Source organism: Lutjanus erythropterus, chromosome 12, assembly GCF_056507025.1.
Source record: "Lutjanus erythropterus isolate fLutEry1 chromosome 12, fLutEry1.hap2, whole genome shotgun sequence".
Lineage (NCBI taxonomy): Eukaryota > Metazoa > Chordata > Actinopteri > Lutjaniformes > Lutjanidae > Lutjanus > Lutjanus erythropterus.
Window position 1 is genome coordinate 24,943,726 of NC_139328.1, and position 14,755 is coordinate 24,958,480.

The 14,755-nt window shown below is 39.8% G+C and overlaps 1 protein-coding gene across 9 annotated transcripts in view; it reads right to left on the minus strand.

Annotated features, from left to right (window-relative positions):
• Window positions 1-4,262: 4,262 nt before the first annotated feature.
• Window positions 4,263-14,755, minus strand: part of LOC146318052 (partitioning defective 3 homolog) — a 307,847-nt gene continuing 297,354 nt past the window's right edge. For all 9 annotated transcript variants that reach the window (XM_084731436.1, XM_084731432.1, XM_084731434.1 and 6 more), the window contains 2 exons: window positions 12,012-12,157; window positions 4,263-5,919 (listed from right to left, as the gene is read on the minus strand). In XM_084731436.1, the coding sequence (XP_084587562.1) occupies window positions 5,523-5,919; window positions 12,012-12,157 (543 nt within the window). In that variant the 3' untranslated portion in view covers window positions 4,263-5,522. The remainder of the gene's footprint in view (window positions 5,920-12,011; window positions 12,158-14,755) is intronic.

The following is a 14,755-nucleotide window of genomic DNA, read 5'->3' on the forward strand; positions in this document are numbered from 1 at the left end:
CAGTATGTTCAACAGATGGGTTATACAGAAGCCAAATCTGCAGAAGTTTGAAGTAGCCAAGTAAAATAGTTACTTTACCTAAATAGAGTTCTCAGGTATCTGTGCTTTACTTGAGTATTTTCCAGGCAACTTTTTACTTTTACTCCCTACATTTTACATAAACATCAGTATTTTCTACTCATTACATTCTCAAAACAGGCTCATTACTTTAGCTTTAAAGCATTTGAGGAGAATTAATGATTATCTTTATTTTGTATCACTGTGGACCTCCTTCCATCAAGACTCATTTCAACCTAAATGAGTGGTCCAGTAACACAGAGAAGAAGATTCCCTGGTGTATCCACTCGAGCATATCACACACGACAGATATGAAAAGACAAAAAAAGAAAAAGATGTAAGATGAAAATTGACATTAACGAGGTAGCAAAATGTAAAAGACCTAACAAGATGCAAAAGACGTGAAGACAAAAAACATTTAACAAGTCAAAAAAGACCCAACAAGACAAAAAAGTAAAAGATGTGACAAGACAAAAAACAACATAAAAGACATTAAAGACGAAAAATGACAAAAAAAAGATGTAACAAGACAAATAAAGAATTAAAAGACATAAAAAACAAATTTAAGGAAAAGATGAAAAATGTAACAAGCAGAAATGACATGTAAGATGCAAAAGATATGTGCGTTACAAAACATAAAAGACCTAACAAGATGCAAAAGATGTAAAAAATAAAAGATGTAGCAAGACAAAAATGAAGAAAAAGATATAACAAGACGAAAAGATGTGACAAGACAAAAGATTAAGCAAAAGACACGAGATGAAAACAACGTAAAAGGCAAAAATGTGTAACAGCAAATAAAAGATGTAACAAGATGGAAAAGACATAACATAAAAAATGACATAAAAGACGTACCAAGATGAAAACAACGTAAAAGATATAAAAAAAAAAAAAAAAAAAAAAAAAAAAGATGTAACAAGACCTAAAAGGAGAAAAGGGTGGCTTCTTACTTTTGCACTCTGAGTACATTTCAGAGCCTGTACTTTTTCACTTTTACTTGAATAAAGAAGTTGAATCAGTGCTTCTACTTTTACCAGTCTTTTTTACACAAAGGAATTGACAATATTTCACGTTATCTCTTCTGTATTCATCAACTTCTCTGGCCGTGTCAGTAGAGGACATCAGTGAGCAGACCTGACACATTTGACATTTGACAGCAGCAGGAATCTCTACTGCTTAATTGAAGGCTCATTTGATCCCAGTTCAAAGAAAAGACAAGGTAGGATGGGCAGAGACAGGCGAGGTTGTAAACAGGATGGAACAGCCTTCCGTTTTATTCTAAATTTGATATGTACAGGAAAAGTGGCTGTATACATTTCTTAATATATCATGTAAAAGTTTTCTGGAAAAAAAAAACAAAGAAAAACAAATCAACTGCACATCAGCTTCCATTAGCTTCCATTTCTATTTGATACTTTGAAACACATCATGGTACAGCATGGTTGAAGGCAATGTCAAACGGGATACAAATACACTGATAACCGCTTGTAAGTGTTGGCTCTTGTAAACAAACAAACAAACAAACAAAAAAAAAAAGGTTCAGGAAGGAGTACCCCAAAAATGACACATTTTAATATGATGCTATTAAAAATGTTTAAAAACACGTCGCAGTTTGTGTGCTGTAGTGTCACTGACAAACAAATCACATCATGTCCCTATTTGTGTAAAATATTATGCTATTATCTCAGGCACTTATCGATATCAGACCCCGTAGCTAGACAGCTGAACAACAAAAGTCCATGATATTTAGAGCACAGGTCAAATACATCCTTCTAAATGTGCTGGTCTGCATTTCCAGACACACTAATGTTCACAGCAGGAGGTGCTGGCCGCTACGACAAAACACTTTACTAAAAACCATTCAGAGTGGTATGGAAGCTCATTTCCACCAATGTGATGAAACAAAAGATTCTCTAAGTCTTTATGATGTGATACTTTCTTGAAATAATGACTCAATATCTCAAAATAAAGACTTTGTATCACAAAATAATGATTTATTTTGAAACAATTAGTTAGTATTGCAAAATAACAACTTATAAAGCTTTTGTGTCTTATGGGTACCCTAACTAGGCTAACTAATTTATTAGCTACCTAGCAAACAATGTAAGTTTTTAACTTATTAGCTACTTAGCAAACACAGTAACATTTTTATTGTTTTTTTTTTTTTTTTTTAGCTGTCTAGAAAACAATGTAACATTTTATCAACTTTCTAGCTAGCTAGCAAACAATGCATTGTGTTAGCAAATAGTGTAATGTCTTATTAAATTCCTAGCTGGCTAGCAAGCAATGTCACAACATATTTTGAGATACTGTGTCATTTTGAGAAAGTTTCTCATTATTTTGTGATACTAACTCATTATCTTGACATGCAAAGTCATTATTTTGAGGATGATTCTCATTATAATGACTTAAAGGATCTTTTTTTCATCACACTGGCAGAAATGGTTTGCCCCAGAGTGGAGATATTCTTTGCCCTCACTCACACAGTATCTTGTATCTTATTTGGTAACAGTTTTCATCTGCCCCATTGAGGCTTGGATTTAACAGCACAGTGGCATAGTGCCATAGGGTGTTGTGTTGTGTTGTGACACCCATGTACATATATAAAGCAGAAGGGACATTTAAGTTAGCTTAAAACAGAGCAGTACTGTGAAATTTCCTCAGGTTAAAATACAGGTTTATACACTGGAATAATGCCATTGAAAAGTCTTTTTTTTCTTCATCTTCTTACTTTTCCGTTCATCATTTATTACCCCCACTAAGCCCGTATCTTTCCCAGCGAGGGTCTTCATTAACCAACAGGAGATAATGTATGTCATGCAGCTTCACTCTGCATATGGAGAGTGTGTAGGAGTGAAGGGCAATTACGTACCACCTGTTTGTTTTCCACAGCTTGATGATGGCAATTTTTTCTTTTTTTGTATTTCCCTTTTGTTTCCAGGTCGACCTCAGCTCGATCTCATTTGTTCACTTGCAGGCAGAGACAATCATGTCACAAACAGCACTGATGTCAAAGAAGGGTAGGTTCACACTAAGAGGATTGCTTGCTACCTACTGCAACAATTATACTAGTGGGTTGGTGTTCTGTGGCAGTGATTTAAGCATGTGTCATCAACATCCAAGGTCTTCTCTAAGACCTACAACACCAGCAGCCGGTTTCACTGATTACTTTCTCCTCTCCGGGTGAAAAAATGCTAATCAGCTGCTGTAGAGTTTGATGGGAATGAAAATACACTCAGGTCGTAATGGATCAAGCCACTGGGCAAGCATGAGTCATAATTAAAACGTCACTTGTTTCAAGAGTCTGCTCATCCAAATGCCAAAAAACTTTTTTTTTTTTTTTTTACCTCCAGATAATGATGCAGCTACTTTTTCAAAAGTCCACCCAGGTTTGTCTCCACTCTAACGCAATAGAAGCAAATGCAAATTCAGTTGAGGGCCTCAAAGAACTGAAAAGTAAATTCAAGTCTCATCAGCAATATCTTTTACCAAAATCAATGTCCTACTTCAGGCCCAGTCACACCAGTAACTCTGACAATGATGAGATATAAGACACATTCAGGTGTTAATGTGACACATCACCAAATACACTGTAACACCTGTTAACTTGATGAGATTATTTAAGAACAACACGTAACTTAGATCCCATGGTTTTGTTTTGGATTTATTTGTCATTATTTATTAGTTCTGATTACTACAAATTGTAGATGTTGACCAAAATCAATCTGTCTTGACAGTATTGATCTCTGAGGAAAGCTATGGGGTTATGCAGGAAGCTAACTTGTCGATCAGCATTTATATAATCACAAAAGAGGTGTTAAGACTGGAATAGACGGTATAAATATTAATTTTAAATAAACATATTGTCTTGTTAGAGACTGAGGTAACAAGTCTGCAAACCTACAGTTAGCAAGCTAGCAGAGAGTTACAGTGAGCATGATTGTGAGTGGCTAGCACTATCATTGATCTGGTTTGTTAACTATCCTTGCAAGTACATCACCAATATTTTTGCACTGCCTTTTTCGGGAGGACGAACGGATGAACTTTACAGTGGCTCTTTCTATTGTGACCAGGCCTTTACTGGTGAAACACTTTCATTTAAACTATTCCTAAGCAGCTCAAAAAACATTTTAGAAAATTCTGGAGAAGAGCGTCAGCTTAAAAAGGTAAAAATACAGACAGCAATTACATGAAATTGAAAGCAATTACCTCTTGAGGACAATTTTGGCTTTTGTTAAAAATGTGAGGAAAGCTGCAGTTAATCTCACACTGGGAGGCTCATTGTCTCTCTACCCATCTTTATTCTGGCTCTTTTATTTGCTTTAATTCCTCTCTTTATGTCAGAAGCCGGGCCCTCTGTCGGTGCCTCTGGTGGCAGCGTTCTTTGGCTCTGGCAGGCAGCAGGTGGCTTGTGATGAAAAATTCAGTGCAGAGCCTGACTCGGGAGACGAGGAGGAGGAGGAGGAGGAGGTGGTGGTAGTGGGTTGCAGGAGGAAGAGTAAGGGGAGGCGGTGAGATGAGAGGAAGGTTGGAGATGAGCGGGAGAGGAGAGGAGGATGAAGGTGGGGGTGTTGAGGTAGAAGAAAGAAAGGTAATGAACAGAGAGGCGACGACAACAGCGAGAGGAGGATGGGAGCCAGAGCTCCACACAGACAGGCAGGCAGGCCTGGGAATCAAGCCCAGAGCGGTGCAGGGGGGCCAGGCAGAGGATCAGAGCTGTCTACCCTCTCTGCCTGGGTCTCCTCCACGGAGATAACACACAATATGAATCATTTATGAGGGGGTCTTTTTTATTAATAACACACACACTGTGCCCTGTTTCTTTCATACACTTTGCCTTGTTTCTCGGCTCCCTGGGGAGCGCTCAAGGGAGAGAGCTTGATCGCTGAGGAGAAAAACCTGGAAGTGGAGAAAACAGAACGCCGGCAGCGTCGGTAAGGGGTCGAGTGTTAACTTTAAGGGTGTTTGAGAGTCATCCGCGGGACATTTTGAGAAGCCATGACACACGTACTCGATCGTGAAACATGTACCTTGTCACATGCCCACACAGAAACCCACACACAGAATCTTACGCCTCCCCGTGGGCTCAAAAGAACGCCCACTCACTTGCCTGTCTGCCCATTTGATTGTCAGTACATGACGGTGCCAGATCTTGATGAATCAGAGTCCTGGACGACTGTGAACAAGCGTCGTATTCGTGAATGTGGAGAAGGCACTGAGCGTCTCGTGTCTGTAGGAGGGACTGACTACTGGTATAGGTCATCGGCACAGCGAGGGATCGAACACAAACACCCACATACTGAGTATACTTCACAACTGTTTACCTCTAAGATCATCGCTAAGCTATACGACCTCTTGGTTGTCCCTTTTTGTCAAGAGTTGTAGTGTCCACTTCTGCTGTTTCTGCAAGGTTATCCCCTTTAGCTCCTGATCCACATGTTCAGCTCTTTATTCAACAGTCCTCCTCAAGAATAAAAAAGTCGTCCTTTCTCTGACCCCAATCTATTAAGCCTTGCTAACTGCGAAGGCGAAGGCGGCACATCGTGGCGGTACGGACCCTTGGGAGAGGCTGGGTCCTTCATGTGTGCTGCAGAGTACCCCTCATAGCTGCTGTTACCGCTGCTTTCCTGCATTAACTTCCCTTTGGCTTCCTGTTCTCTGCGTCTCTGCTCCTGCCTCAGCAGCTCCTGGGCCTCCAGGAGGACTCGGGCGTTGACGCCACCGCCGCCCGGGTAGCCGTTCCTGGAGCCCTGGTAACTGGAGTACCTGGGGTTGTCCTTTGCTGTCTGGAAGCCCTCGCCAGGTGGGTACGCCTTATCCCATGAGTCCTGGGAGATGGAGCTGGGGTTCTTCCTGGGTTGTCTAGAATGAGAGAAGAAAAAGGACAGAAAAGTGTGAGTTTGACTTTTGTTATCGTATGATTCCTGAAACACAAATCAGAAGCCACATCAATGACTTTTTCTGTTCCTACTCTTTGGAACAATCTCACTAAGGAGATCAGACTGGTACCCTCCATCTAATTCTTCTTAAAAACATATTTTTATAAGTCTGCTTTAGCAGGACTTATAGTTTGAAAGCCGACAACATTATCTCTTTTTATTTTTGATTATTTTAATGATTTTATATTGTTTAGTTTTTGTCATGTAGCTACTTTTGCTTAATACTGTGTGACTTTTAAACTGGTTTTCAACACAGTAAATACCTACGTATCTATATATATGCTAGTATTCTGGTTTGATGGTGTAAATTGGATAAAAAGTTATGGGTTGGGTGATACAATCATAAAGTATAATGTTGCCATGGAGGTCATTGATTTAGATATGGGCTATTCTTGACTCCTGTTTTTTAAGTTCACATTCACAAATTTGCAATGTGGAAAGTCATGCTGCATTAGCTTCTAGCAATTTTTGCCCAGTTACTGTTAATGTACAATAATCAACTGGAACATGATCATGTAACATTTTACATAACCTATTTGTAATAGCTATTTCCATGTTTCCACAGCAGTAACTTTCCCCAGGGACTAGGAACCTTATTAGGAAATCAGTGCATTTCCGCTGCAGGGAACAGGGTCTAAATTTGGCTATAATTTTACCATCCAAAAAGTCCTTGTTTGCAGGGGGAAATACTTTAAAAAAAGTACAGGAACTTTTGGTGTGGAGCTTTCAGTGCAGAACATTTGGCTGAGTAACTGCAGCATTTTATTTCAGTCACCATTTTAAAAAATCAAAGGCTACAAACCGGTTTATTTTTTGTTCATTGAGCTTCAACACATGGAGTTAAAGAAGATAGTACACGATACATGGACCGACAATAATGTCCAGGTCTTATTGATCTGCCGCCTTATATGGCATCATTGATGTTGCATACAGCAGCAGTGTGCAAAAATGGCATGCATCATTGCTTTTTCATATACCAGCTGACAAATTTGCCTGTTCTTCGAGGGTCTTTAGATCACAAGGAAACAGACAACAAAAGGCTGAAGTGACCTTTTAGTCCCTTGAAAATATTTTGTGGGACTGAGAGTTCCACTTAGGGTGGAATCATGAGAAAATGGGATTTCTGATACAAAAGGCATAACTCAGGTTAACACAGGTTAAAATAATCACACATACATATGTCCCAATAAATGCTCTCTCATTCTCAAACACAGACACTTCATTTCTCCATGACACACAACCCTCCACAATGTTGTGACCTGGCCTGGTGGGAAAAATATTGCCAGCAACAAAAATGCTGGTTCCAAAGCCATTACCTCTTGGGAGAAAGACTCGTGTCTGGATATTTGCAGAAATATTACATTACTGTCAGTTACATGGTAGCCAAGACATCACATTCAATGAAAATGAGGCACCATTACAGCCTCACAAACTGCCTCTGGGCAAGTACCAGCCCACGGTAACAGCATACAGGGATACCTAACCATGTCAAAGCCCCCTTCCAGCCCATTAGGCCCATTTCGAGACAGACAGAAACAACCATTGGATCTGACAGACAGTAATAGCAGACCTTTCGCAAAATGAGGCGACCATCTTGTCCACAAAGGATTTGCCCAGGCTGATATTTGACACCTGACACAAGTGTCTTAAAGGCATGGTTAGTTGTCATGCTACTGGGGGTGGGATGCCTCGCCCTTTACTGGTGAGGTGGTGGGAGGAAAAAAATCCAGATGTGTGACATCACCTCTCATTTCTGCTTGGCTAGCCTCTTTGTGGCAGCCCTGCCTGTGTGTGTGAGCCCATACGATATGCATGAGTGTCCCAAGCCCGACAGCTCCACCCATTTATCTCGAGGGCAATGCAAAACCAGAGCAGAGAGAGGAGAAGAAGAAGACGCACAAATACATCAATGGGCTTTTGACTCTGAGCCACGCATAATTAGCAGGTTTATCAGCCAGCTGTGAAGAAATCGTATTATTCCTGTGTTTGGATTTGAGTAGGAAGGAGAGAGAAAAAATCCTTAATGAGAATAGAAAAGACCTTTGTTTTTATTCAACAGAGATCGAACGCAATTGGGAATGGATACGCTCCTCGATTGGTGAGATAGGAGAATATAGCCCAGGTTTATTCTTGCACACGGATGAGTGATTCCAATTTTCAGAGACAGGCGTCCCCGGCATCTGATTTCATTTCATATGTTGACAAAGAGGCCAAAGCTGGTCTGCCTCCCCGCTGAGAAATGCAAACCAGATCGCTCGTGCTCCGTCTGATGCCATGCCAAGAGGGAGCATGTACATGTGTGGTAAATACAGAAAGATATATACTGTTCTGCATGCGTCGCATGCACACAGTGGAGCATGACAGATGATAAAAAAAGAAAGGGAGAAAGGTAACAGAGTGAGATTGAGAGACATGTGACAGGTTGTAGTCAGAGGTGGTAAAAGTGCACATATCCATTACTCAAGTAGAAGGACAGATATTGTTGTCAAAAAAGTAGATTTTAATGTCTGGATTCAACTTCTTTACTTAAGTAAAAGTGAAAGAGTACAGGCTCTGAAATGTATTTGATAAAAGTAAAGAGTAACCCTCTGAAGGACGTTTCTACTGTTTCTACTTCTACTGTGTTTCTACTTAAGTACAGTAACAAAGTATTTATTTTTAGTTACTTCCCACCTCTGGTTATAGTGCAGGGGCAGATAGGCACGTGGTTGTGACACATGCATGCGTGCATACACACGCTGGTGAGACCAAATGCCTGCTGCAGCTGTTGCAGCCAACCTTTGGTCTCACATAATGGCATTACTTTGGCTCTGAGATCAATGGTGCTCATCGTTGATAAATACGAGGAGCCTTCATCTGCAGTCACTGTTTCAAATGGCAGCGGTTTATTTTGACTCACAGCTCCTTGTTTAGGAAAAGGTCTGGCCCAGAAGGGAACTGACCTTTATCTAAAATGAAAGCTGTTTTTTAAGGAATGCTACCACCATTAATCACATCTCCATTCACAATCCAGTCATGCTCTCGAGAAGAATTTCACCCGCCATGAACAACATATGAATCCCATCACGGCTGTGATCTCCTGAACAACAGATTGATTCTGTCTCAGCCTCTGACTTTACACGATGGTATGCTGTAAGTCAAACAATAGTTAGTCTTCTCAGGATACTACGGCAGGGTTTATCCAAACACAACAGTTTCTTAATGGAATTAGTGGAAAAGTGAAGGGACGTGGCCACAGGATGTTGCCTCTGACCGCTGGAGCGAGACGGTAGTTCATTAATCTTTCAGCAAAGCCGCCTGCAATATTTATCAAGGAAGGGATTTATGTCGATAACAGTGGATTAGGGTACGATGGCGAAGCAACAGAAGATAATGTATTTAATGTTGTATATGTATGGGAAGTGCATGTTGATGATGTGCACCAGGACGGCTCTGCTTGGTTTGACCTTGCAGGGTGTTTCAGACTTTTGAGTGAGTAATTACTGACTGCTTAGGGAAACATGATAATAACATGATGTGAATAACATTTCTTCTGGGCAATGTGCACCTGAACTGACTCAAGAACTAAATTACATACAGGTGTTAGCACTTGTGTACTTAACATTTATTCTGACCATTTTACACATTTGAATACCATTACTATGTTATGGTTGCTTTATTGCCTTATGATAATAAATTTTAGTTGCAGGTTGATTTAAAAGACTGTACTTTGTTACAGTTTTCATGTACACTGAACAACAATATAAATATAGAGTGAAGTAAGTTAACTCCCTCAAGATTCATTTTCTAAAATTTTATTCACAAATTTGTTCAAATCCATGTTAGTGAGCACTTTTCCTTTGCCAAGATAATCCATCCACCTGACAGGTGTGGTGTATAGAAATATGATAATTGATTATCGCACAGATATGACTTGGGCTGGTCATGATAAAAGGACAATGTGCAGTTTTATCACACAAGACACTGACAGAGATGATACAAGTTTTGATGGAGTGGGCAACTGGCATTCTGACTGCAGGAATGTCCACCAGAGCTTTCGTCTATGAATTCAATGTTCATGTCACTACGATAAGTGTCCCTGATGTTGTTTCCAAGAATTTGACAGCACGTCCAACCAGCCTCACAACCGCAGACCACGTGTAACCATGCCAACCTAGGACCTCCACATCCAGCATCTTCAACTACAAGATTGTCTGAGACCAGCCCCCCGGACAGCTGATACAACAGTTGGTTTGCAAAACCAAAGAATTTCTGCACAAACTGTCATAAACCGTTGTAGGGAAGCTCATCCGCATGCTTGTTGTCCTCATCTCATCTCACGTGTATGGTGTTGTGTGGGTGAGTGGTTTGCTAATGTCAACATTGTGAACAGAGAGCCCCATTGTTGTGCCGTTCATCTGCTGCCATCACCTCATGTTGCACAGCCCCATGTTACAATGATCTGGACACAATTCCTGGAATCTGAAAACACTGCAGTTCTTGCATGGCCTGCACAAGACATGTCACCCATTGCCAACCCATGTTTTCAAGATAAAACTGCACATTTTAATGAGGCTTTTTGTTGTGACTGATCCAAGGCACACCTGTGCAATAATCTTAGATTTTTTTTTAATTCCAACTCATGACAACTGAGAGCAAGAACAAAAGTGTTATGTTTACATTTTTGTTCAGTATGTAACTGTCAATTATTTATGCACAACTGATGCTCACTGACTTCTTTTGAGCCTACAAAAGAATTATCAGGTAATGTGGACATGAATGGAAACAAATGGATGCTTGGAACAGTAAAAAAAAAAAAAAAGGAGGAAAGCCAGTGCGTCGGTAATATCAACTTTGGAGCTGACATGCATGAAATTCTGAAACTTTATGTTATTTACTACATAGAACTGGGGGCCTAAGAATACTGGGTATTGTATGCTATGTAGATTATAAAGCCTTTAGGTGAGAATTTAGAATTTTGGGCTGTACTGTACATGAGTGGACTATCAAACAGGCCTACCACAGGCCCATGCCAAGGGGCCAAGGGCTCAGGGAGCCTCTAAGGCAGATCCTCTGTGCTAAGTTGCAGTTATTAACTGTGCATTGGTTGGTCACATAGTGTAGTTTAATTTACCTTAATAAGTTTATTTGTATGAAGGACCATGTACAGAATACATGTGTATCAAAAGGAGAAAAGATGCTTAGTACCAGATTGAAATTACTAGTTAATTTCCATTTGTAAGTGAGTGTTTTATCTCCACAGTTTCTCTAAAGGACTTTAGAGAGGCTGAGTACAAAAATAAGGGATAGAATGCAGGTGAAAATATGTATGTCAAATCTAAAATATTGCCTTTTCAAATGAAGAAAAAATCACTTTCTGTACTTGTTACCCCTCACCATACAAACACACACACACATGCACACACCCCTAGCACTTCCTGGAACAACAGGCAGTCATATCATGCAGATCAAAGGGAATTACATTAAGGGAGAGGAAAGCAATCATGTCAGATCTGTGTGAGACGGTAACATGATCTGTCCATTCTGACGCTCTGCTTGTGTGTGTGAGTGTGTGTGTGTGCATGTGTGAGTGTGTGGGTTTGTGGTCTGAAACTGACCACTGTGACCCCTTTTCTTACTCAGATGTTACATATAATGTGCTATCATTACTGTCACAAGGCCATTACAATAAATCTGCCATAATCAGACAGGCGTGTACGAACTTGCACACACACTGAACACACACACATGTACTGAACAAATACACACACATATCACTTCTTGAGATACATTACTTCATATTACAGTAAATTATAGATCTAAAAGAGAAATAAACACAGTTACAGCCTACTGGACACATTTCATGTTAGACAGACAGCAGGAACATGAAGAGATTCAACATATTCAACATGTACAAACACACACACACACACAATCTCTTGGCACATAGTGACTGTAAGACAGACAGAAACAAACAACAAACAACATCATATCAAGACTGTCTCTCTCTCACACACAAACACACACCCCTCTTACCGTGGCAGGGAGCTGTACTGCCGCTGTGCCTGTGCGAATGAGTCTCTCTCCTCCTGTCTCTGTCTTTGCATCTGAACCTCGACCGACACCGAGTGGCGACCCGGCTGGCTGTATCCGCCCGGACCGTTGCTGCTGCTAGTGTTCGACTGAAAATAACAAGATGGCAGCTCGGTTAACTCGGACGTCCCCTTTGTGATCATCGTCAGTCCATATATCTGTTATGGTCTGACAATAATACACACTTCATTTAAATACTGTCCAAATAAACCAGTGGAAATATGCACTAGGTGATCAGTTATCATGTAGTCTATTCACAGGATTAGACATTATTAATTTAGGGATATAAACATACATAAAAGTAGGTCATTTAGAATACTATCCCACTGATTTGGACTATCTTTATATTGATATTGGTACATGTCTGCCTAAAAGCCCCTGTGAAAACTGTTCACAGTGATGCTGATGATGGTTGATTATCCAGAGTAACATGGACAATGAATCTAAAAAACTGTCACTTTTGAATATTTTAGAAAGGATAGTTTTTTGAAGTGGGGTTGTACGAGGCCCTTATCCATAGTCAGCAAATAACCTACAGCAGATGGTGGCTGTCACGCCCCCAGTGTGGAGAAGCAACAGGAGCACCGGTGCAGGAAGCTAAGCAATGTACTGCTGTGGACAGCGTTAAGTAAAATGTATTTAAGCCACCTAAAACAACACACACCAAAAAGATTAATATCACTTTAAGTGTGCGCTATATTTAGAATAGTTGTGCCTCTTTAACTTGCCATCAGACGGCATTTTCCAACAGGAAACCTAAGCCAAAACACGCTCTCTCCAAACAAACTAAACTCCACTGGTGTTAGTTTGCTGCTGACCTTGTCCACAGCAGCACAGCGTTTAGCTTCTTTGCTGGTAGTCCAGCAACTTCTCCAAACTTGGAGCATGCTGACTGCAGTCTACTGTGGGTCATACACTGACTACAAATACCTCATTAAAACAAGAACAAATAATCTGAACTGTACTTTTAAATGCCATTTATTAATGTTGTGAACACCACAAAACAAACTGCTTTCACCTCCATTGTATTGGGGTGAAGACAGAAGAAAAAACTTCTTTTGTCGTTTGGATGAACTGTGATACGGCCTTATCTTGGTTCCAAGAGGAACAAAACAGTCTGAAGCTACAGAACAAGACATGTTGTGGTGACACAGCCACTTGTCCGGTGTTAAGCTGCGACAGTTATTTTTGATCAGAGAGCTGCTTGTTCTCTTTCTCGTGGAGATGATGTGGCTCCGAGACTGCTGCGAGTTTTACACTCCCGGAGTGAAATAAATACTGATGACTTTTCTGTGTTCAGTTAAACATTCATGCTGTTGAACTGCCTGCAGCGCTAATGCAAGATTGATGTATGAATGAGAGATGTTAGAGGTGCTAACACTTCGACTTTAAATCAGTGGGTTTTATGTGAATTAAGCAGATCAGTCTGTTTCATGTAATTACTCCTCCGCATTTCAAACATTCACTGCTGCACTTTATAATAACATTAATAATCTCTAATTAAGACCACGAGCCACATTCCATCAAACAAACCTTGAGTAAGTAAAGTGGTTGAGTGGTAAATAAAATGGTTTCTCTTGCCAATTTTTTATCCACTCCAGTTATGGTGATTTTCATTCTGTATTTTTGCTTGAGTTTAATCTCGTTGGGATCCGTGGACTGAAAAATCCAGATGTATTTGTACACATTGGAAGCATTTAGTAGCATATTCTGTAAAGGTATTTTGTATTTTTATGTAACAATATACTTTTGATACATTATACCTGGCCCCAACAAACACTAACTAAAACTACTGAAAAAGTAAAACTAAATGTATAAAACCGAACCTTTCTGAAAACTAAAACTAAGTTACAATGATATGCACACGCAAAAACTTAAGTAAAATAAAAACTAATTGAAAAAGGATTAAGATTTTTTTTAAATTTACAGTAATTTATAATATTTAAAAATACTGCTGAAAGTTTAATGTTTCAGTGCCCTGATATGATTTTGTCCAATTAAGTTTATTGTGAAACTGTTAAATATCCTACTATCATTATAGATACTGTAATTGCCACAAGTATTAACCACTTCTGAGGGATCGTTGGAAAAAACAGTGTTCATGAATATATTATATATTCTGTGTATTATATTCTATATAAAGAATATTGGCCGATATCACGATATCAGAATTTTCTTACTGCCCAATATAAATAATAATAAATAAAAAAGTGAAGATTTATTTTTCTGACTAACAAAATGATGTTGGAAAATTTTGAAGCAGGCGATGGTAACATCAGCATCATGGATTTTATTCCAGGACAGACATGTATCATTTCTTTTAAAAAATAAGAATTTCAAAAATGCCCCCAAAATATCTTTATAAATTGATAAAAAGAAAACATATTGCTTAAAAATAAACAAATGAACACACGATCCCTCAGTTAAATTATAAAGCAAGAAAATCACAAGTGGAACCAGGGTTTCCACACAGTAGCCCAATAAAAACGAGCAGCCGCCGCTGACACAAGATGCCTCGTAAAATCTCCCACTGCCCTCCCCCCTCCATTCCCCCTCAGGTCCAAACCACAGACAGACAGACACTTACCCGCAGTCAGTCGGGCAGACACAGCCTGAGCTCGTCTCTTCTCAGGTCAAAGTGAAGGTGAGACACAGACAGACAGAAGGAGGTGGGGTGAAGGAGGGGC